Raw genomic sequence first — 24,296 nt, forward strand, 5'->3', positions numbered from 1 at the left:
TCCCTAGCAATCTCATGCACAGCCAAATGGAAGGATTTTCTTTGCTTTGACAAGTTGAATTCGTCCTATGATGGAACCGATTATTGTCTGGGGTAAGAATACTTTTTTCTGTACGGTATCTATGACCAGCCCCAAGTACTGTAATCTCCTTGATAGTTTGGAGGATTTTTCTAGGTTGAGTATGCAACCCAGAGATTCCAGATAGTTTACAGCTGTGATTAAACTTTGATTTAGACCAGAGACTGAATGATCTATTAAAAGTAGATCGTCTAAATAGGCTAGGAACGTTATGCCCTGAGCAATTAATCTGGCTAAAGGAGGTGCCAGAATGTTTGAGAACACCCGCGGTGCGGTGGCTAGACCGAATGGCAGGGCCACAAACTGAAAAATTATGATTTTCTATCTCGAAGCGTAGCAATTTCTTGTGAGCGGGAAATATTGGCACGTGGAGATCTGCATCCTTGATATTGATCAATGCTAAAAACTCCCCTCCTTGCAAGATGGAAACAACCGATCGGATTTATTCCATGCGAAAGGACTGGATATTTAAGTGGCGATTCAGATGTTTGAGATCTAAAATGAGTCTTACCTCTGTTTGGTTTTGGAACCGTGAAAAGGTTTGAATAAAAACGTGTGCCCCATTCCTCCAAGGGAACCTCTGATATCACCAGCTGGGATAAGAGATGATCCAGAGCTAAAAATACTTTCTCTGGATCCCTGGGAACGTTTGATCTTAGAAAACGAGGAGACGGAAACTCTCAGAACTCTAGTTTGTAACCTAGAGAAATTGAGAAAGCCACCCATCTGTCTTGACATTGTTCCTGCCAGATCTTTGAAAATTGCAGAAGCCTTGCCCCCACTCGAGCAAGGGGGGGGCGCCCCTTCATAAGGAGGCTTTAGCATTCTGTTTTGAGGGCTTTCTGCCCCAAGATCTCTTTTGACCCTGGTGCTGCCCTTGGGGTCTTCCCCTTGAACCTGGCGGTGGAGGATGTCGAGACTGCCTAGAGGCTGATGCCCCTGGCACAGGTGAGGAAGCACGCATAAAAATGTTTAACCCCTTCCCACCGAGCGTACGCAGATGTGCGTACTCGGCTTCCGGGGGGTATACCGGGATGATGCCCGCACCTGCAGGCATCATCCTGGTACCTATTTTCTGAGCGGGCGATTGTCTTTCCAGCCATAACAACCGATGCGGCTAAAAGGCGCTCGGCTGTTATGCCGGAGGAGCGGGAGGGGACACCTCCCCTCCCGCCGCTCTTACCGGTGCTCCCGCACAATCAGGAGCACCGATCTCACATCTGCCGCTTCCAGCGGCTAGGGAGGGACTGGACTGACGCCGCAAGTGGCGTCATTCCAGTCTCCTAATTGTAAACACGAAGCGACGTCATGACATCACTTCCTGCTTACTCGGCTGCCAATGGCGCCGGATTTAAAAAAAATACACAGTATTCAGAAATCTCAGTTTTCGGCGATCTGAATACTTTGAAGTGTAAAGGAGGGGTGGGGGGTCGTCAGAGCGAGAGCAATAATTCTAGCACTAGACCTCCTCTAACTCTAACCTGGTAACCGAAATTTTTTTTTAAAAGCGTCGCCTATTGAGATTTTTAGGTACTGTAGGTTTGTCGTCATTCCACGAGTGCGTGCAATTATAAAGTGTGACATGTTTGGTATCTATTTACTCGGCGTAACATTATCTTTTACATTATGCAAAAAAATTGGGCTAATTTTATTGTTTATTTTTTTTTTAATTCATGAAAGTGTCCCTTTCCCCAAAAAGTTGCGTTTAAAACACCGCTGCGCAAATACCGCGTGACATAAAATATTGCAACAATTGCCGTTTTATTCTCTAGTCTCTGCTAAAAAAATTATATATGTTTGGGAGTTCTAAGTAATTTTCTAGCAAAAAATATGGATTTTAGCTTGTAAACATCAAATGTCAAAAATAGGCTTAGTCATGAAAGGGTTAAACTTCTTTACTGATAAGAGAGAGCTTTTCCCCATTAGAGATCCTTTGAATGTATTTATCCAGATCGTCCCCAAATAGCCATTCACCATGAAAGGGGAAACTGGCTAAGTTTTATACGGTGCTTCGGCTGACCAATTTTTCAGCCACAGAACTCTGCGAGAATGCACTAGTCCTAGTATAAGCCGTGAGGCTTGGATGATAGAATCTTTCATAGCATCTACTGTGAAACATAGTGCGTCTGATACGCCAGCCCATTGCTGGGCCTGCTAATCAGGCATAATCTTAAGTATCTCCACAAATTGTTCCTTAATGGACTGAGATACACCAATTGCCACAAGAACTGGCTGCGCTACTGAACTTGATAAAGACATATTGCTATTAGAAAGAAGTTAATTTTTTTATTAGATCTTAACATCGACGCATTATCGACCGGACACGTGAGACTTGTTCATTGAGGCGATTGCAGCATTAATTGCTGGAACCCCCCATTTCTTACAGAAATCTTCCTCCATAGGATATAGTGTAGAATATTTTCTGGGAGGATAATACTGTTTATCCGGATGTTCCCATTCAGAATATATAAGCTTTTTTTAGTCATGAATGAATAGGAAAAGCATCCCCAGATGGGAGAGGTTTTAGTGATCCCAAACCAGAGATTGGTTCATCAAGAGCCTGCGCTGCAGGCAGCAAAAAGGTTGAACGAACCAATTTAGTAAGTGTACAAGCAATCTGTCTTGTGATGCTGCTCCCTCTATTAGGATCCTTGGAAGAGGATACATTAGTATCGTCCAAATCTCTAGGAAGATCTTCCTGATCCCCTGCCCCTTGCGCCTCAATATGAAGGTCCTGAGCACTGGGTGGGGATCTGCAACGTTTAGACCCACTATGGAGAGTGATCATAGCATCAATCTTCTTTTCCAAATTAGAAATGGTAGAAAAAACCTTGTGTGTGATATATATATATATATATATATATATATAGGCTCCCCTGATGGCTCAATCTGACTGGCTGCTCACTTAGAGGATGACATTCTTTTGGAAACTGATTTAGCTCGTTGTGAAACCATCAAGCCCTTAGAACCCTTTCCTGGTCCCTCTTCCACTCATAGCCTGAAGCACAAAGCAGAGGCACTACCAAAAAGAATGTACACTGCTAGGCTGCCATTAATGCCTAGCCTGGTAATGTGTCTAAGGGGAAGGTCTGGGACACCAAACCTGAAGTAAGCCACCACTGCTCATGTGTCCCTCGACAGCCAGCAGCAACACACAAAGTGCTCTTAAAAACGTCCTCCATGTGTAGCAGGCGTCTGACACCGCTAGCCCCGCCCCCATTTAAAAAAAGAAAGCTTTACCACGCAAGCAGAGGACTCTAGGTGTCCAGCGAATAGCTGACATGACGGCGGGGGGGGATTTTAAACAAAAAAACACAGGTGATTCCGGGCATACAATTCCCCAGGGGGGTCATTTCAACATAGGGGGGTGCAGGAGGAGAGACCTAGTCCCCCTTTTGCTTACCAGAGGGATCTGCTGCTTTTGGCCTGAGGAGAGGAGGAAGTGATGGCTCCTGACACAGCGATGTTTCCAGCATAAGGCAGTGAGTGCTCAATACAGCCCCCAGTGGTGACATATAGGCATGACAACATTATATACTTTTCTTAGAAGACTCAACTTACCTTCCCCCCCAAAGGGTTATCTGAGATAAACCCAATCTTCACTCTTCACGACGGGCTCCGAAACCTTCAGGAACAGAGGAACCTAGAAGTTACCCACAATCCTGGACCTGCAACAGCAATCTGCCAGTAAAAACGTTATGGCCTTACTACCAAAAAGTACTGGATCCCACTCTCTAAAAAGAGAAGCATTCGCAAGCAAAACCTTGTTTCTTCGGACACGAGGCCAGGGTACCATTCCTTAGGCCCAATAAAGGATCCGGTCAGCATGGCTAGCCCCAGTAAGGATAGCTCCAGTGGAGCTCAGCACAGAACATCTTGCACATTAGACACTGGCGAAAAAACTGAGGTACTCCCAGTAGTGGGAGGGGTTATATAGGGAGTGCACTTCTGGTCTTAGGGCGTGCCAGTATCCATCACCTAAAGGTGGCCTGTTAACCCACATAGTAACTACTATGGCTCTGTGTCCCCTGATGTATGAAAAGAAAAGTGCTCCTACAAGCGCCTTTTCTTACGCTGACCCGGACACGCAGTTATCCTCATTGTCCTGGTCCGCGCATCCTCTGATACGTCAGAACAGGGGCCGCCTGTCACAGGGGGACCCGAGTCTGAATCAGAGCTTTCCCCATTGGACGGTGGGGGAGGGGGCGTTTTGTACCCCCCCTGACCCCGTACGCCGCCTCCACCATGGCAACAAAGGCCTACAGGACCACCAAGGTCACCCCTGGATAAGACGGGGCATGTCGTGGTGGACCCAGCACGTAGCTAGGGTCTGTTCACGCTCAATGGCCGGGCTGACTACCAGGATCTATATTATCCATGCAGTCACACAGCCCGGCTATTGATTGCAGATCACAGGAATCAAAAATGCAGAAAAAAATTCCCAGGACCAATGGTCCCACCGGGAGCCAGGTCCTTCTCCTAGGCAGAAAACTGCTGGATGCAGTGTGAGGGGTTATAGCCAGTAGGACCGCTCCCTGGGCAGTACTGTGCAAATGTTGCTGTTTTTAACACTTTCTGCATAGTCTTCTCCTAAAGGGGCGATATAACCTAAGGTCAAGATGAAGATGCTGTGTCCGTCAATGAACAAAAGGAAAAAATAAAAATAAAAAAAATAAAAAAGTCAGCAGCTACAGACTTTTAAAATAAGGACACTTACCTATACTGGGTACCCACGATGTCCTTACCCAAAGCCGACCTGTCCGTCGGCTCCCGGGTGCAGGTGCCGACATCTTACGTAAGGGAATCAAGAAGTGAAGCCTTGCGGCTTCACGGCCTGGTTCCCTACTGCGCATGAACGAGTCAAACTGCACGTCCTGTCTGGTTCCTGCTGTCTTCTGGGACCTGTGTGCCTCCCAGAAGACAGCGGGGAGGACAGAGGAAAGGCCGGACATGGCGCAGATTGCTGAGAATTCTGTGGCGATCCATCGCCGGAAGTGGAAGCAAATACCTGTATTAGACAGGTATCTGCTCCCCCTCCCCCCTGAAAAGTGCCAAATGTGACACTGGACCAGATAAGTGGAAGATCCATTATTGGGTGGAACTCCGCTTTATGTTTAAGGAGGTTTTATTAGTAATGTAGTTTTAATTTGGTGCTAATAGCTGTTTTTGGTATTTTTGTTGTGTTTTTGCATCTTGTTCAGTTTATTGTTGTGATCTTGTGTTATCTTTAAGTGTGTTGTGTCGTAAAACAAAAATTCCCAATTTCCCTTTGGGATTATTAAAGTATTCTGTGACTGCCTTTGAATGTGGCATGGTTGTTGGTACCAGACGGGATGGTCTGAGTATTTTAAAAACTGCTCATCTAGTGGTATTTTTCCCAGAGAATGAAAATATACAGTGAGCAGCATTTGTGTGTACAAAAATGCTTTGTTAATGCCAGAGGAGAATGGGCAGGTTTGAGATGGAAAGGCAGCTAACCACTTGTTACAGCCAAGTATGCAGAATACCATCTTTGAATGCACAAAACATCAAACCTTAACAGATGGGCTACAGCAGCAGAAGACCACGCCAGGTGCTCCTCCTGTCAGCCATGAGCATGAAACGGGTCTGATGTGTCTCGATTTCAGCTGCAACATTCAGATGGTAGGTTCAGAATTTGGAGTAAACATGAAAGCATGGATCCATCCTGCCTTGTAGCAACGGTTCCCCCTGGTGGTGGTGTAAAACTTCCTTAGCATGCTTTAGGCCTCTTAGTACCAATTGAGCATTGTTTAAACAGCACGGCCTACCTGGGTATTGCTGTTGACCATGTCCATCCCTTTATGACCAGTGTACCCATCTTCTGACGGCTACTTCTGGCAGAATAATGCACCATGTCACAAAGCTTAAATCAATCTCACCACTGGTTCCTTGAACATAAAGTTCACTGTACTCCAAATCTCAATCCAATAGAGCACATTTGGGATGTGGTGGAACAGGATATTTGCATCATGGATGGGCAGCGGATAAATCTGCAGCAAAAGCATGATGTCAATATGGACCAACACCTTGTTGAATCTATGCCACAAAGAATTTAGGCAGTTCTGAAGGCAAAAACCCAGCACTAGCAAGGTGTACCCAATAAATTGGGCAGCGAGTGAGCGCATATGAATTTGTTGCTGAAGCGCTACACACACACACACACTTTTTTTTTAATGATCCATAGAGAGATGGAACAGTGGTTGCAATGGGTAAGTCTTTGGGGCCTTAAGGACTCTAAAAGATCCAAGACTGGTATAAGGACACTGTTAGAAGCAAAAGGCTAATGCTCTAGTTAGAGAGTGGTGCATGCTGCATCAATAAGAACCCAAGCAATCTCTTCATTTAAAGCAGAGCAGTGTAATCCGACTTTCCAGGCTCATCAAAGACTGGAGTGATTCAGAATCAGAGTCTCAACAGCTGATGGCTCTGAAGCTGCGAAGGCTATTGCAAAATCAGATAGGAAATCTGCAGAAGGCAAAGTAGTGCGCTTGTGGCCTCTCTGGTCACAGTCCAAAAATAACAGGATGATTTGTGCCCTAAAGTGGCGTGACTATTATAAAACCTCAGTCAAAATGGCAGAGGAACTGGCCACACTGAGCTAAAGAGGACTCCGATGACAGAGTCTAGGAGCAGAGTGCAACATTATACCAGATTTCAGATGTTTGCACCACTGCTCTTACAAGATTCTGGAAAGAGTCCTACATGGAACCTAGTGTCCATAGGTCAATTCCATGCTATTCCCGCAACATACAGTCCAGCAGGGTCCTGATAAAAGGACAATGTAGAGAAAATTCCGGATATGAAAAAAAATATAAAAACAAAAAATTGGAGAGGAAGAACATGCTAGAAAAAAAAAAGTTAATCCTTATCATAGAAGAGTTGAAGAGAAGACCTCCACCTATCCTCCTGAGATAGGATGCTTGCCAGTGTCAAATCACCTGAAAAGTAGCCATATATAACCCAGAGCCTATGACTCGGTTCTGCCTGAAGTTTTACCCCTTTTACTGCCAGGGCTGTTTTTGCACATGTTTAAATAATTTTTTAATCCCCAAAGATTACACAAAATCCCCAAACATATTTTCTGAAAGTAGACACCCTAGAGCAGTGATGGCGAACCTTGGCACCCCAGATGTTTTGGAACTACATTTCCCATCATGCTCCACTATACTGCAGAGTGCATGAGCATCATGGGAAATGTAGTTCCAAAACATCTGGGGTGCCAAGGTTCGCCATCACTGCCCTAGAGAATACAATAGTGGTAGTTCCAATTTACGTCACACGATTTTACCGCAAAGATCACGAAAATGCAAACTTTCAGTAAAAAAAAAAAAAACACACTAAAGTGACTTTTAGGGTAGACGCTATAAACTACCCACATTTTTTGTAAGATATAAAAGATGAGGTTGCACGAGTAAATAGATGGCATACCTGTCAAAGCTTTAATTGGTATGCACCCATGAAATTGGCGACAAACTTCTGCAAACTATATTTTCTATAGGTGATGCCTCTAAAGCACTCTATCAGTTTAGTGTTACGGAGGTTGTCTTGTCTGGGGGTCGGGAAATGTGACAGGTGACCCGGAAGTGAGGCCATACACGTCGCTTACCAGGTCACAGCAAGAAGGGGAGGAGAGCAAACGTGTCTCCCTCTCTCAGATGGAGAAGAGGCATGATACCAGGGTTGTGTGGAAGCAATCGGCCGACAGAGCAGCAGCCCAAATGCTTACACCTAACAGGCAGGAATCAGTTTTACTCCATATTCCCATCGCACATCGTCCTGGATAAGGGCTCAAGGATTTGGGTGCTGCAGTAACAACCAGCTGGAGACTGGTTCTGAAAGTCACAATGGAGATATTTGCCAGCACACCAGGGATCAGCAAGGTAGCGTCCAAACTGATTTTTTGTTACATAGTAAGGTTGAATAAAGACACCAGTCCATCCAGTTCAACCTGAGTGTCTACAATTGTCCCCAACACTGTACATTGCACACTCACATCAGTCCCTACCCTCAAGGAACCCACAATCCAAGGTCCCCATTTATATACTAGGGCCAATTTTGGACAGAAGCCAATTAAGCTACCTGCATGTCTTTGAAGTGTGGGAGGAAACCGGAGTACCTGGAGGAAACCCACGCAGGCACAGGGAGAACATGCAAACTCCAGGCAGGTAGTCTCATGGTTGGGATTCGAACCAGCAACCCTTCTTACTGCTAGGTGAGTGCTAACCACTACACCGCTGTGGCTCCGAAACGTTGCACTGCTCTGTGATGTGATCATGCAATAAAAAAATCCATTTGGACCCTACCTTGTTGATCCATGGTGTGCTGGCAAATATCTAAATTGCAATCAGTTTTACACAATCCCGGTGGCTGCAGCCACTGGATTGTGTGTGAAACCCACCGCACTGTCAGGGGGGAGTCATGACATCAATAGGCTCCCATGGCCTAGCCACTGTCAGTGCTCCTCCCTCTCACCTGCAGCAGCCGTGCACTGACATAAGTGGATCCAGAGACGCAGGAACATGTAACAGAGCCTAAATTGTTTTTAGAGCTAGGATTTGCATCCACTTTTATGAGGAGATGGTGCTAAATACCTTTCCATATTACGAATTTGATTATGCAATGCCAAGAAAGAAACTGGAGAATCAATTGCTTCACGACTTTTTGCGCAAAGCCGAACAACTTTGAGACCAGTCTGATGAATCTTCTCTGTCAGCTGATCCACAGCAATGTTGCTTGGGGCACAGACCAAGACCGGGCTGAAATTGGAAAAAAACAGCTCGAATTAAAAGCATTATTCTATTATGCAGTATAACATTAAAGCGGAAGTCCAATTAAATATTTTACTTAAATCTGATCCCTCCCCCATTCTAAGCCTATTCTTACTCTGCAAAAGGAAAAAGTTGTTACCCATTCTAAAGATGCTTCAGTCCAATCACATGATCAAAGGCCAGCTTTAGTGAAGAGGAGAAATTGCCAACAATGGCTGCGGAGCCTGGGCGATGTTAAACATAGGCATACTATGTGGCATCCATTGTTAGCTGTCTGTCCTCTACACTGAAGCCTACAAGTACAAAGATATAAGTTGGTGAAGTTTTATTCAACGTCTTTCCTGTAAAATGTCTACTTTGTTTCCCACTCTGACTTCCCCATCCATCACGGAGGATATCCAGCCATATGGTGAGAGCAATATCAAGCTCAAGTGCAAGTGCAACAGAAGTAAGCTTTGTATACAATTTGCATAGAATTTCCTCCTTTGATGCCTCCTCCCTGGTAGATTACATGAACGGTTTTATGCATTTTTTCAGTGCAAAAGACAGGTTTTATGTCAACCTTTATTCATTCAGAGGAGATCAGACATTTTAAGCGCAACACTGTTAGTCTTCAAAAACAGTGGACAATATAACTGTCCACAACTGTGGGATGACTGTCCACAATCATCTTGCCTCCATTTTATAGCAAAGTAGTACCAAGAAAAAACAAATAGACCTTTGTCCCTCAACAGACTTATTGCAAGTACAAAAATCCTTCTCTCTCATCCATTAGGGGCAAAGGTTACAGGCCCAAGAGGAATGCATTAAAGACCTAGAGGCCTGCAGCTGCCATTAGGTGAGGCCGAAATAACCATGAGGTGAAACTTGGAAGACACAAAGAAGACCAGGAAGTAGGCATGCAAACTGAGGAACGTTGCATGACGGGGAAAAAAATAAAATAAAAGCAAGCACTCAGTCTAGCAGAGTGAAACACCAACAATTTCTGAAACAATATATAGCCAAACACTGGTCCAGACCCAGCTGCAGGAAACAAGTGAAGTTTGCCTTGTCAGATGGTAAACCTTACAGGATGCAACTTTCCTATCGGTTATCATTGTAGGAAACAATTCATAGATTGACCTGAAGCTAAAAAATAAATTTCTTCAACAGCCAAGTCTTTAGAGACAGCGACCGTGAAGTAGGGTGGGGGGAAAAAAAAAACTTTTGCAGCAAGAGGGTGTTAAGGACTCCTCTACAGCCTAACAGGTTGATATCTGTTGTGAGGATCCTGCAGAGCATAGGAAGGAAGAATTCCCCAATTCCAGAGCCAGATTACTGAGCCACAAGGCCAGGACAACTCGCTCCTAAATGCCACATGAATCAATGGGCCGAGGGATTGGACTTATCCCACGATGACTGAACACCAAGTTGTAGAAATATGTAGTGAAATCGGGCAAATGTAACGGTTTAAAGGAAGCTACCATCAGGCTCTTTACACTCTCGCAAAAGCGGAGAGTCGTGCATCAACTGGAGTGAAAAGCTAGGATTTATAATCTGAAAATATGAAGCTTGTTCTGTGGAAAATACACTTGAGTCCAAGTCATTTCCAGGACTACCCAGGTACTCCAAATGTGAAGTCTGCACCAGTGATGGTTTCTGAAGATCAACCCAAACCACTACAACTGCTGGACATTCAAAGATGCATTGTGCAGAGCCCACGCCAACTGCTCCCTCAATAGGAAGCAGTCCAAGTAAAGGTATTGAGTATTGGTCAGATTATCCCCATTTAAGACACCACTGGAAGCAACAACCAGTATCAAAAGTTTCCTAACTGGTCTAGCTTTCACCATTCCAAAAAATAGTAACTTAAACTGGCCAAACTCATTTGTCATGTCATCAACTTTAGCATCACTTGTAACAATTGCATATGGAGGGCGGAAACCAAATCCTGCTTACATGCATCACCTGGAAATTGGTAACTTGGGTATGTTATACTGGATCTATAATTTGGTTAGGCATATATAAAAAGGCATGCAAGTTTAGAAAGCATTGCCATTTTTACTACTTGTGAGCCTTTTCACACTAGAATGTTGTGTGAAAAAAAAAAAAAAAAAAAAACACGTTTCAAGCAGGTTTCCCACACCATTCGTTTGCTCACACCTGGTAGCATTGCATGTGAGTCACATGAACTTGCAGTGCGATCCTGTGCTATTTGCATGCAGTTCCTACAGTCAACGGGCCCTAAAATATAATTACTAAAACTGCCAAGGAGTAACAATGTTTAGCAAACCCAACAAGAATCTTTGTAAGCGGTTGAGGAAACCTGTACACAAACGGCAGTGGAGCTCATTTACTTACCCATTTCCCTGTCTAGCAAGGTGGTACACAATTGTAGCAGATGTTACAGTCTTTCCAGTACCAGGAGGACCTTGAATAAGACTCAGAGGGCGCTGCAGAACAGTCTTCACTGCATAAACCTGAAAAAGCACACATTTCATAATCTCATGTTTGGCATATGACATTGGTCTACCCTGTTCATCGTAAGTGATTGTCCTATCTGAACTTGAAGCCAAAGCATATAACACCAATGGAAGGAAGACTAAAATATTTACAAACACTGATATGAGCAGTGCAGTGGCTTAGTGGTTAGCTTATTTTACCTTGTAGCTCTGGGGTCCCTTTGTCTGAGTCTCAGCTAGGACACTATCTGCATGGAGTTTCCATGTTCTCCCTGTGCGTCAGTTTCCTCTAGGTATGTTGGTCTCCTATCATACCAAAGACATGCTGGTAGTTTAGTTGGGCTGTCTAAATTGGTCTTTGTATGTTTGCGTGGATCTAAAAATTCACCTCAAGTCTCCGATGGATAACTCTGGCAATACTGTTGGGTGGTTAGTACAGCTCTGGTAATCATTTCAAACATGGAGTCACAGAAAAGGTAAGGTTCCAAGGTTTGGAGTACACCAAAGTTCACAATTGGACCACAGTGATAGAATACAAATTCCAAGTTTACAACCAAGAGCATGAGCTTTTAACCAAGCTAATTCGATGTTAATATTTACTGGCAAGCGTACCATCAGATAGGTTGAAATATTTCAACCTCTTTACAAAAACATTTCACTCATTCTACAAACATTTGGAAAAGTTAGCATTTCAGCTTTAAGTAGTAGTTAAAAGCGAAGCACCACCCAAAAGTGCAATCTCTGCTTGTCTGCTTCCTCCCTACCTCCAGTGGCACATATGGCACCTTTCAGGGGGGGAGAACCAGGTACCCATTTTTTGACAGGTACCCTTCCCCACTTCTGAGACAGCACGGCGCACTGTAAGAAATTTGGTCTGCCTCCTCTTTCCTCCACAGCTGGGCCAGTTAGAAAGAGCAACGTGCACACGGAGTAGGGAACCGACTGTAAAGCCGAAAGGCTTCATTGCCGGTTTCCCTAGCGATGAATGGCGGCGGCAGCACCTGAGGGGAAAATCAGCAGACAATCGCTGGCTCCCTGGACAGGTAAGTGTCCATACATTAAAAGTCCACAGATACAGTATTTGTAGATGCTGACCTAATTCCTCACGCCACATATACACATATACAAACACATGCGTATGGTGGTCTTGAAGGGTCTTTTTAAAACAAAATGGACACTACTGCACATCATTGCTGACAGTCTAAACCACAAATGCAAAAACAATAGCAATTTAACTTACCTGTGAGTGGTTCAGATCTGGGAGTCCTTGTGCTGTAAATCTCTTGGGAAGCTGGCATTTGATAATTACATCTTCCACCTCGTGGCCAAGCAGCTTATGATATATGTACCCCGAAACTGAAGTTTCATCAACAGCAAAGGTCTTTAAAGCACTCTGCATTCTATTTGAGAATATGAAAATTATGAATAAAATGAATTTCAGTCTTATAGACAAGCATAACGAATAATAATAAAAAAAAAAAAGCAGTGCATTCACATGCTACGTCTGATTCATTAAAGGTCAACTCTGAAACTTTAAAACTAACTCTTGTAGTGGGGCATCCAGACTGCAAGGTTTTACTGCTTGTTTAGGCCAAGGAGACTTGTTAAAGTAGTCACTAACCCAATCCTCCACAAAAAAAAAAAAAAAAAAAAAAAAAAAAAAAAAAAGGGTCCCGCAGCGTTTTCTCCCCTACACTCCCATAGTTCAAGGTTCTGGTACCATCAAGGCCAATGCATATGAGCCATTGTACTGCACTGGACATGATGCATAGGGAAAGCCAAGTGCTAGAGCATGGGGGAGGAGAGTATCAGGGATTTTTACTCCGCTCTACTTCAAGCAATATTTTTCAAATTATATACTTTAAAAAAAAAAAAAAAAGTTTAATTTGTCAAGAAAATTTTGAAAGACCAAATTGTCAAACATTTCTAAATTCTAACAGGGCAGGGATCAGTGTTTTTCCTACACTACAAAAATTCCGGTGTCTGCAAGGGCACATAGAAACATATGTTCTCTGTTAACATTACAGCGCAGGAAACAGATGCAGAAGACTGCTGTGTGGGAATCTGCAGCGCATCTGCATTTCTCCACACCTCTTTGCTGATGTGGCAGAGGCATCCGGTGGTGTCGTGTAGGGTTAGCGTGTTTTTAGTCTGCCACTTAAAAGTTCATCGCACCATCCTAATGTCCTCTACGAGAACCTAGGATTGGTCTCCCGAGGCATGGAGAGCACTAGTTCCCGAGCGAAGAGAAGTGTATTCACCGCAACTTGCCAGGTTGCGTTTACCATCCCACTTGGTCATTTGCAACTTCCCAAATTAACATTTTATTGTGTAGAAGACGGTTTACAACTCATCAACACTGTCAAATTTACTACACCATAAGGGCTCTCCCATCTCCTCATTTCTGGTGGATACCTCCAAGTTTTTTTCTTTACACACTCTCAAGGGCCACCAATCCACAGACACTGAACAGAGATAATGTACACACCTTTGCATCGTGATGCATTTTTTACCCATTTTTCCATTTAAATCCACATAAACACAGCACAGCAAATGTCAAGAGGGTTGTCGAGAGTTTAACACCCATTATAACAAACATTGTATTGTGTCTTGATGTATGCATCGATTTCAAATGGAAACTACATCTGGAAAAAATTGCATTGGGCAAAAATACAAGCTGTGAATCCAGCCTGACAGATAAGACCATCATACCAACAGGTTCTCCAAGCTAGCTGCCAAATACACGAGTTATAGTCTCTGTTGCAGAGCTAGCCTTGGGACCCGACTTCTCTACTGCAGTTAATACAACTAGATCTTCTCCCCAACCCCAGACTGAGGAGAAACGTTATTACTTTTCACAAACCATTTTTTACATGCAGATAAATGGAGTTTTCAAAACCATTATTAAAAAGTACGCTCTGACTTTCACTAGTAACGTGACTCCTAATCAGCGCAGTTCAGATGCCTACATTTGTTAAAGGTTTCCAGGGAAGAAGAAAAGAAAGACAGTGCGAACATTTACTTTAGGCACACGTGTTCTAGGGAACAAACCTGTCAAAAGATGTTGACTTCCAAACAAAATCCACCTGAAAATTGTGAGTAACTTCCACTGGTGCTCCAACGCTGCTCCTCAATTCAATGGCAATTTCATCACCATAATCTACACAACTCTGTTAAGTAACATAAAAAAAACCTCTTGCATTACCATTAAAGTAGTTTTAAACCCTCAATATTTTTTAGCCACACACTGAGCACAATAAAATAAACATTACGCAATACACTTTAAATTCTTACCCCAACATTTGCACTTTACTTTCAAAGCTGCTGCCTCCTGCTCTATCAGTGCTGCTTGTTTTCACAGTGGACAGTGCAGTGTCCAGTCTGCTAGTATGGAGAAGGGAGATGGGAAGAGCAGGGGAGTGCCTTGCCATTTTAGGCAAAGGTGCTGTGTGTTTCTATTGATGCACACAGTGTAGGGAGACAACGCTAGTCCAAAGGACTCCACATAATGCTGCAAGAGAAAGCAGCTAGCCTGGAACAGGAAACCCAGGGCAACTCTCATGACACCAGCTGAAACTGGAATAGGGAATGATTAAAAGAAAGCGCATGGACATATATGATTAAATCAGCTGCTTCAAGGGTTTAAAACACAAATTACACTGCCATTACTAACTGGATCTCATCTTCCAAGCAGCAGAAAACACAAGGCTTCTCTCTTTAACTGCTGCAGCCAGACTTCGTAATATTAAACCCAAAAATGTAATACATTGCAGCTTTGACGTGGTGGCTGCATTCTTTTTTTTTTCACTTTTTCCCCATTCTTTATCTGGCGATCTGGCCAGTAACACACCACCTGTATTAGCGTGCCCCTACTCTGGATGAAGAGCACAGGGAGCACCTTTGGACAGCAGCATTGTTAACCTGGCAGACCTGTGAGATGAACTAGCAGGTTAAGAGATACAAATTGAAGCTGAACTCTAGCTAACACTTTAGTAAGCAGTTAATGCAAACATTTTTTGGGATAAAGATTTTACATAAATAAAAGCCGATCATTGTAAGCACCCGTCAGTGGCAAATGGTTTTTCTTAACTCTGCTATATCTGCAAGTAAGGTTGTTTAAAAAAAAAAATAAAAAAAATAAAAACTTACTGGCCAGATCAATCGAAAAAATAAAAAGAAAGCCTAAAAAGAAAATGAATGCAGCCATCACATTTGAAATATAGTAAGTTGCAATATAAAAAAAATGCTTTAGGGATTAGTACCACTTTAAAAAGAGAACCTATTCCCTTTTTCGCCAAAAAATAAATATCACAAAATTTTATACTAAACATGTTTTGCTTTTATTTATAAAGTACTGCTTTTTCCACTTTCTGGTTCAGTGGGGCACTGGCGATATAACCAGCACCTTACAGATGCATTGTGGGAGGTTCCAGTCACATGTTCAGGAAGGCAGACGCAGAGTTATAGGAATTAAAGGGAGATGGATTTATCTGTCCTTAGTAAAAATGGCCACCATGAAAAGAATGGGGAGGAAAACGAAAATAGGTTATTAGGCAAGTAGGAAGTTCCCAGTTCTCATAAAAGTAATTAAAATGAAGTAGGGCCAAAGCTCTTTTGGCGCCACTTCTCCTGTGGCTCACAAGCATGCACTTTACTCCTGTGACCCTTATTCAGCCGACAGTGGGCTAAATTCTGGTGACGTCACTGAGCTGGTCCAGGCTCTGGAGAGCTGGCTCAGCTTTTCAGCGCACCGCTGAGACTGAACTTAAGTAATTTTTTACAATTTTCCATCTATTAAATCTTCTGCCCTTGCCGTTTTAACTTTGGATAGTAAAACTTTTTTCTGCCAATAAATACCTTATACAGCCCACTTCCCGTTTCTTGACTAGTAAAAAGCATAAAGGCCCATACACACGACCAGACTTTTTGACAACAAACATGCAAATTAGCTGTTTTGGAGCAACATCCGACCGTGTGTACGCTCCATCGGACAAACTTTTTTGGTTTTCATCGGACTTTTGTTGGCTGTGCGAACGGACAAACTTTCTGGCAACAAAAGTCCGATGGAGCAAAGTCTGATCGTGTGTACAGAAAACCATAGGACTTTTGTACAAAGTACAAACAGGCATACTCAGAACCAATGCAAAAGATCAGACAACAATACAGAAGTTGACCAAAGGTGGCGGTAAAGAGCAGAAAAACCAAGTGATTTGGTGAAAGTTGGCTGAAAAAGTCCTGCTGTGTGTATGCAAGTTCAGGGCCGACGCCCTTTGTACAAAAATCCAAGGGAAAGTTTGTACAAAGTCCTATTGTGTGTATGAGGCTTTAGGCTTATGACATGTACAGCTCTCTCACTCTCCTTAGAGTTTGCCAGGAAGGGAGGGGGATGAGTCATAAAAGGGCCAATGAGGGTTGTAGAGCTGAAGGAGTGCCTCTGTGTGTGTGCGAAAATCCAGGAGGTGAACAGGCAGCCGCTTCAGCTGCCCACAGTGAAAATGGATGCAGCCAGACTTGGAGGAGGGAGATTTCTGCAGCATATTTGGCAAGCATAGTATCACAGTATATATCTATATATAAAATAATATGCAAAGCAGTTGGGAGGGAGGCTTCAAAATGGCAAAGATGTTTTTAGCACAAATTCTGTGAGCAGACTGCAGTTCCTCTTTAATGAATGGCATCCCAATACACAAAGCAGAGAAAAATACATCCTTCATGCTTTAACACCAAAAAAAAAAAAAAAAAAAGAAAAAAAAAGGATACTGTCTGGGACCTTTATTACATGTCCAATCCCTTTCCACAAAGGAGCAAGGTCACCTTTGTACCGCAAACATATTTCATCCCCTTGCATTAAACGCATGTCTGGAAGAGGGGGAAAAAAAAAAAAAGGAAAAGATTATTGATCAACTCAAATTATGTGCCGCAGCATTTACTGTCACATTTACCGTCACCTGTATAGTAAAGCCCACCCAGGAAAATATTGCAACTTGAAAATTACCAGAATCGGTTTTTGGCAAAGTGAAGTAAGCAATTCTTTTCTTGTTAAGGCCAAGGTCCCATCGAACTGTAATGTTATCTTGAGTCTAGAAAATTAAAACAAGTTTTATTAAAATTTTCTCACAATAACACATCAGTTGTACTAGGAAGGTACCATTCAACCATGTCATTTTAGATCATTTACATCCAATTTCAAAACTACTTTGAGTGTTTTGTAAAACTTCAGATACGCAATCTGACACATCTTTAGTGCTTGCCTAAACTGCCCACATAACTGGAATATAAAATTATACATTTCCTGGACCATCAAGACTTGAATTGATGAGCCAAAAGAGAAAGCTTTCAGGAGAAACCAACTGTTGTACTGGCTGAGGAAGAATTAGAAAGCACTGCTGAAGCAGCGCTGCACAATTAATCGAAATTGTGATCTTGATTCAACCCCCCTAAACAATCTCTATTGCAGTTTGTCGATTCTTTCATATAACAAGTAGACTCATCTGCTCACTTAGCTGTCAAAAGAGAACATGGGCAGTCTGCCAAATTTTTAACCTTGAAATATTGTAACTAATGCAGGCCATACATGATCAAATTTGAAACAAATTTTCTTTTCAAAATCAGAAAGTTTTTTTTTTTTTTTGTGATCCGATGATGCCACCATCGATTTTCGAAATTCGACCGACCAAGCCTTCAATTTGACCTTATGTTGCTACAGAAAAGAATTTGTGGCCGGGAATGTTCTTTTCTCTTTGTAAATTTTCTTTTCTTGCACATGCGCATTTTTTTCTTATTACAATTACATTTCTTGCACGATTCTCCCATCACGGATTAGAAAATCCGATTCCTCAAAATTGTTGCTGCAGCCCACTAATGGTGCGAAATTCGTATGAAAATTCTTATATACGATTTTCGAAATTCGAAAGGTATATGGCCAGCATAACTCTTCCTTCTTAGATCAAAGGGATAAACTTCTATGTAAAGAAAAAATCCAGGCAGTCTGCTAAGTTTTTAACAACCTGTAAATGCAGGAAGTGTAACCACTTAAAGTGAATGTAAACCCTTACAAACCACTTTGACCTACAGGCAAGCCTAGATTAAGGCTTACCTGTAGGTCCAAGCAATATCTCCTAAACCTATATGGTTTAGGAGATATTTGCCTGAAAACGGGCACCACTGTCTACGGCGCATGCGCCGTAGACAGCGGCGCGCAGGCGCACTGAGCGCGGCATTTCCAAGAATGGAGCTGCCGCGCGTGTCGACTCCCATGCGCAGGAGTGACGTCATCGCGGCTTCGCCGAATGACAGCGGCGGAGCTGCAAGACCCCACCAACAAGATGGATGCGGCGGACTACAGGGGACAGCGGCGACTTCGCTGGCTCCTGTGTCAGGTAAGTGACACATAATGGGCTACTATGCGATGCATAGTAGTCCATTATGCTTTGCCTTTACAGGGAATGAAAGGAAGTAAACTCATCAGGGTTTACTTCCTCTTTAAAGGCTAAAACTTTTTCTGACACTTGTTTACGTTAAAATCAATATTTTTTGCTAAAAAACTGGAGTTAGTACTTACCGGTAACTCCTTTTCCGGTGGTCTTCCAGGACAGCCCTTGAGAGATGGAGCTCCTCCCATCGACACAGGAAACACATTGCCAAAGTTCAAAAGGCGGTCCCTCAGGTCCCTGGTCAGTCATTCACCAAGAACCGAAGGATGGAAATGAAAAACAAACCATAACAGGTAATAACATTAGTACATCATTATAATCAAATAAAGGGTGGGATCGTGCTGTCCTGGAAGACCTCCGGAAAAGGAGTTACCGATAAGTACTAACTCCAGTTTTCCCAAGTGTTCTTCCAGGACAGCCCTTGAGAGGATCCCCAAGTACTTACCAGATTAGGGGGGGGGGACCACGGCCTGGAGGACTTTCCTCCCAAAGGCCTGATCCTGACTAGACATTAGGTCCAGTCGGTAATGCCTTGTAAAGGTGGAAAAGCTTGACCATGTGGCTGCTTTACATACCTGCTCCGGGGTGGCATCAGCTCTTTCTGCCCAGGATGCAGACAACGCTCTTGTTGAGTGAGCTTTAACACCCTCAGGAGGATCTCTATTCAAGGCCTTATACCCCTCTGCTATAGCTAGCCTAATCCATCTAGCTATGGTTACTTTTGAAGCTTTTTGCCCCCTACGCTGCACGGAAAAAAGGACAAAAAGGGAGTCAGATTCTGAAAGGATTTGTCACTTTAAGGTATTCTAGAATACACCTCCTCACATCCAATAAATGAAAACGTTCTTCTTTCTCATTTGCTGCATTTTGACAAAATGAGGGGAGGACAATATCTTGGGACCTATGAAAACTAGAAGCTACTTTTGGTAAGAACCCAGGGTCTGTTTTTAGTACGACTCTGTCTTCTAGGATCTGTAGAAAAGGTTCCCTGATGGAAAGGGCTTGGATTTCACTGACCCTACGGGCTGAAGTGATTGCCACCAGGAGTACTGTCTTAAATGTAATAAGCCTTAGGGAGGCCTCTGAGATAGGCTCAAAGGGTGACCCCAAGAAAGCTTTTAGTACAACCGCTAAATCCCAGGATGGGACTTTGCTGACTCTAACCGGCTTACGTCTAGCAATTGCCTTACAGAATCTAGCGACAAAAGGATTTTCCTGTAAGCGTTCATCTAGGTACACACTTAAGGCAGCTATCTGAACCTTAATAGTACTTAGGGTTAATCCTTTGTTTACACCTTCCTGTAAAAACTGTAGAAAATATTAGCCATATTTATGTCACGGCTATTCAGCCAGCTATTAAATTTTTTCCAGACTTTTTTGTAAATAGCCCTCGTGACTGGTTTGCGACTCTGTAGTAAGGTCGCAATTACCTCATCTGTCAGGCCCTTACTCCTTAAGATTTCCTCCTTAGTAACCACACTGAAAGCTTCAGTGTGGCCACCTGTGGATGATAAAGAGGTCCCTGCGACAGGAGGTCCTGTCTGCAGGGAAGCCTTAGAGGCGGACAGTCTGTGAATTGTAGCAACGTTGTGAACCATGGTCTCCTGGGCCAGAATGATGCTACTAGAATCAAACAGGTTTTTTCCGTGAGGAATCTTGCTAAGACCCTCGGAATGAGATGGAGGGGGAAATGCATAAGCCAGACTGAAAGTCCATGGAGTTTGCAAGGCATCTACAGCCAGGGGCTGATCTGGGTTTAGCGAGCAAAAATTGGGAACCTTTGCATTCTCTTTGCTCGCAAAAAGGTCTTTTTCTGGTTTTCCCCAGTGAGTTGTTATGAGATTGAATGCCTCTGGGTGTAAGGACCACTCTTGGCTCGAAACTTTTTGTCGACTCAAGAAGTCCACCGTGCTGTTCAGCTCCCCTTTCAGGTGAACTGCAGAAATGGATTCCAGATTGGCTTCTGCCCACTGAAAAATGCGTCTGGCTACCAACATCAAACGAGGACTTCTGGTACCTCCTTGTTTGTTTATGTATGCTACAGCCGTCATATTGTCTGAACGGACTTGTAGATGGTGACCCTGTATTGTGGGGTGAAAGGCTAAAACAGCTCTTAGGATCGCTGTTAGCTCCTTCCAATTGGAAGAGAAACATTTCTCTTCCGGGGTCCACTTGTCCTGGACCCAGCTTGAGCCGAGGTGGGCTCCCCAGCCCCAGCTGCTCGCATCCGTTGTCAGTGTTGAAGTGATAGGAAGGACCCAATGGACCCCTTTGTTTAGGTTCTCCCTGTCCTTCCACCACCAGAGGGAGCGTTTTATCTTTGGGGGGATCGATACCTCCTCCTCCAGATCTCTGCCCTTTAATTGTTCCAACAGAAATCCCTGAAGGTCTCTTTGGTGGAACCTGGCCCATTGTACGGCTGGAATGGCTGCCGTCATAAGACCTAAGACCGACATTACTTCCCTCACCGTACATTTGGGGCTGCATTGAAGAAAAGAGGTTCTCTGCCACAGATTCAAAATCTTTTCTTCCGGCAGTATAATTTTCTAATCTACAGACTTGATCCAGTAACCCAAATACAGGATCTCCTGTGTTGGGGTTGTCTTGGATTTCTCCTGACTGACAATCCACCCTAATCGACTCAGGCTGAGTTGAGTCAACTCCAGATCCTGAGAAAGACGACTGAGTGTGCTGTTAGGAGCAGGTCGTCTAGATAGGGAATAATTGAGACTGATTGAAGCCTCAGTGGAACTAAAGCCTTCTCGGAGGATGACAGACCGAAGGGGAGCGCACTCTGCACTGAAAGTGGTAAACTTTTGTGTCTATCTGCACTGCCATCCGAAGGAATTTCTGGCATTCCTCCCTTATTGGAATATGCAGATAAGCATCCCTTAGATCCAGGGTGGCCATAAATATCTCTTTCTGGAGAAGGTTCTTTATGGAATAAATGGACTCCATCCGAAATCTCTTGTAACGGATGGAGCGATTCAGTGGTCGGAGGTTCATAATTAGTCTGAACCTCCCTGACGGCTTTTTTACCACGAAAATGTGCGAGTAAAAACCGTCCCCTTGTTCCTGAATAGGGACTGGTGTCAATACTTCTTGATCCACCATTTCCCCTATCAGTAAAGGTAAGGCCCTGGCCTTTTCTGAGTAACTTGGGAGCTTTGTCACCAAAAACTTTGAGGGAGGGCTGCTGTGGAATTCCAGCGCATGACCCCTTTTTATTATATTTAAGACAAACTCGTTCGAGGTTGTCTCTTCCCATTGTGGAAGAAATTTGCTTAATCTTCCTCCCACCGGAACCCTGACGTCACTGGGGTTTGGGATCCTGATTGGGGCGGCTAAACAGTATGCCCCCTTTCCCTTTATGTCCCGACCAATGTTTTTTGGGGGTTGAACTCTTCTCTGATTTAGAGGGTTCCTTAAAGGGACAAAAAAATTTTCTTTGGAAATTTTTCTTTTTTGCGGGAAAGGTTTTCTTTTTATCCGCCGTCCTTTCTAAGGCGGAATCTAATTCAGGCCCGAAGACTAGGTCTCCTGTAAAAGGGACGCTGCACAGGCGGGTTTTAGACGCCGTGTCTCCCCCCCAAGTTTTCATCCATACTGATCTCCTTGCTGCCACTGAAAGTGCTGCTGACTTAGCCGTAAATTTTACGGAGTCCGTGGAGACGTCAGAGAGATGAAACTGGTGGCCTTAAAAAGCATAGGGAAGGATTTCAGAAGCTCCCCCCTAGGAGTGCCTGCTTTTAAATGTTCCTGTAGTTGCGACAACCAGAACTCCAGGTTTCTAGCTACACAAGAAGTGGCTAGAGCTGGTGTTAAGCCTGCCATAGAGGCATCCCAGGCCCTCTTTAAGACAATGTCTGTTCTCCTGTCCATGGGATCTTTCAGGTGGCCCATATCCTCAAAGGCCAGATCAGCCTGCTTTGAGACTTTGGACAGAGGGGTGTCTAGTTTAGGATTTTTATTCCAGACCGCCTCTGGGCTCTCATCAAAAGGGAACCTTCTCTTAAGGGATTTAGGAAAGAAAACCTTTTTATCTGGTTCAGACCACTCCTTAAGGACAAGATCAGAAAGCACCTTATGTATAGGGAAAACCCTTGCTTTCTTTTTCCCCAGAGCCTCATGCATTTGATCATGTCTGGATAACTGAGTTTCTTCCTCCTCAATTTCCAGTGCATCATAGAGAGCACCCATTAGCTCATCAACTTCCTCAAGAGACAATCTATACTTTGAGGCTTTAGATGTTGCTTGCTCCTCTTCCTGATCAGAGTGTCAGAGGAATCGGGGCTAATCAACGTGGGGCTAGGCTCCCTGACCATACGGGGCTCCCCTGAGCTGGGTGTTGTAAGGCATGGTGAGGAGGAGATTGCAGTTGTTTTACTCGTGGAGGCAGCTGACCCTACGTCAGTGATTAACTCACGGAGGGATTTAAAGGTCGACACCATTTCCTCTTTAAGGGAGCCCAAAAATTTTGCTAAGGGGGAATCTGCCTCAGATTTAAGCAAGCTTGCAATGCATTGCTTGCATAGGGCTTTGTTAGTGCCAGAGGACAACCTATTCCCACAATTAGGGCACTTTTTGTGGCCTGCTTTGTCTTCCTTTGGTAGCTCTTTAGCCTGAAAATAAGAAGACAAAGAATTTTTTAGCATCAGCTCCATGTCCCTCCTTAGAATCACCCAACTGCATACATCCTTAACTGAGTTAACCACCACCGTGGGGCACTACAGAACCCAGCCTACAAACACCACCACTCCACCAGAGTAATAGCATGCCCAGCAGCCTACCTGGGATTGGCTGGTGCCTGTCTCCGCCGGAGTGTCCTGGGGAATAGCCTCCATGGTCCCCCTCTGCCGCTCCGGATCCCGCCGCTAGTCCGGTATTGCTGGACGCTGGTCGGGACTGTACAGGCACAGCGCTGGCTCTCCCTCTCCTCCTTGTACCCTAGAGACCCGGAACCGGAAGTCTCGGCACACAGTGATGACGCGGTTCCGCCGGAAATGACGCTCGGCGTCTCTGACCCCACCGCAACAAGGAGCAAAGATGGAAGGTTCCACTCACCGCTCCTGGGGGAAACCGGCGTCATTCTGTCCCTGGCCACCTCGGCACTGGAAGGAGGAGGGTAACGGGTCTGCTCCGATTCAGCTGGACGGTACCCGAGCCACAAGAAAAAAGGTATGGACCCAACTGCAGCCAAAAAACAGGAACCGGTCCCTTATGGCTTACAGGTTCTCAGGCAGCCCCTGAGAGGGGCCTCCAGGTTCCTGGCAACATGTTCCTCCGACGGAGGAAACACAAATGACTGACCAGGGACCTGAGGGACCGCCTTTTGAACTGTGGCAATGTGTTTCCTGTGTCGATGGGAGGAGCTCCATCTCTCAAGGGCTGTCCTGGAAGAACACTTGGGAAAATTACTTGGAAGCCCCAAAAATTATAGATTAGCAAAAGACCCTAGGGAATAAAACATCAATTGTTGCAATATTTTATGTCACACTGTAATTGCCCAGCGGTCTTTCAAAGTAAAATTTGAGGAAAAAAACAAACATTTTAAT

General features: G+C 44.1%; 1 protein-coding gene across 1 annotated transcript in view; it reads right to left on the bottom strand.

Annotated features, from left to right (window-relative positions):
• Positions 1-24,296, bottom strand: part of UPF1 (UPF1 RNA helicase and ATPase) — a 185,672-nt gene that overhangs the window by 100,513 nt on the left and 60,863 nt on the right. Inside the window, exons 7-12 of the mRNA XM_077475960.1 lie at positions 17,304-17,388; positions 17,069-17,167; positions 14,360-14,468; positions 12,549-12,708; positions 11,208-11,326; positions 8,691-8,855 (exon numbers count right to left, since the gene is read on the bottom strand). Of these exons, the coding sequence (XP_077332086.1) occupies positions 8,691-8,855; positions 11,208-11,326; positions 12,549-12,708; positions 14,360-14,468; positions 17,069-17,167; positions 17,304-17,388 (737 nt within the window). The remainder of the gene's footprint in view (positions 1-8,690; positions 8,856-11,207; positions 11,327-12,548; positions 12,709-14,359; positions 14,469-17,068; positions 17,168-17,303; positions 17,389-24,296) is intronic.

This window comes from Lithobates pipiens, unplaced genomic scaffold (assembly GCF_037356315.1).
Source record: "Lithobates pipiens isolate NorthernLeopardFrog02 unplaced genomic scaffold, aLitPip1_a1.2 Scaffold_13, whole genome shotgun sequence".
Lineage (NCBI taxonomy): Eukaryota > Metazoa > Chordata > Amphibia > Anura > Ranidae > Lithobates > Lithobates pipiens.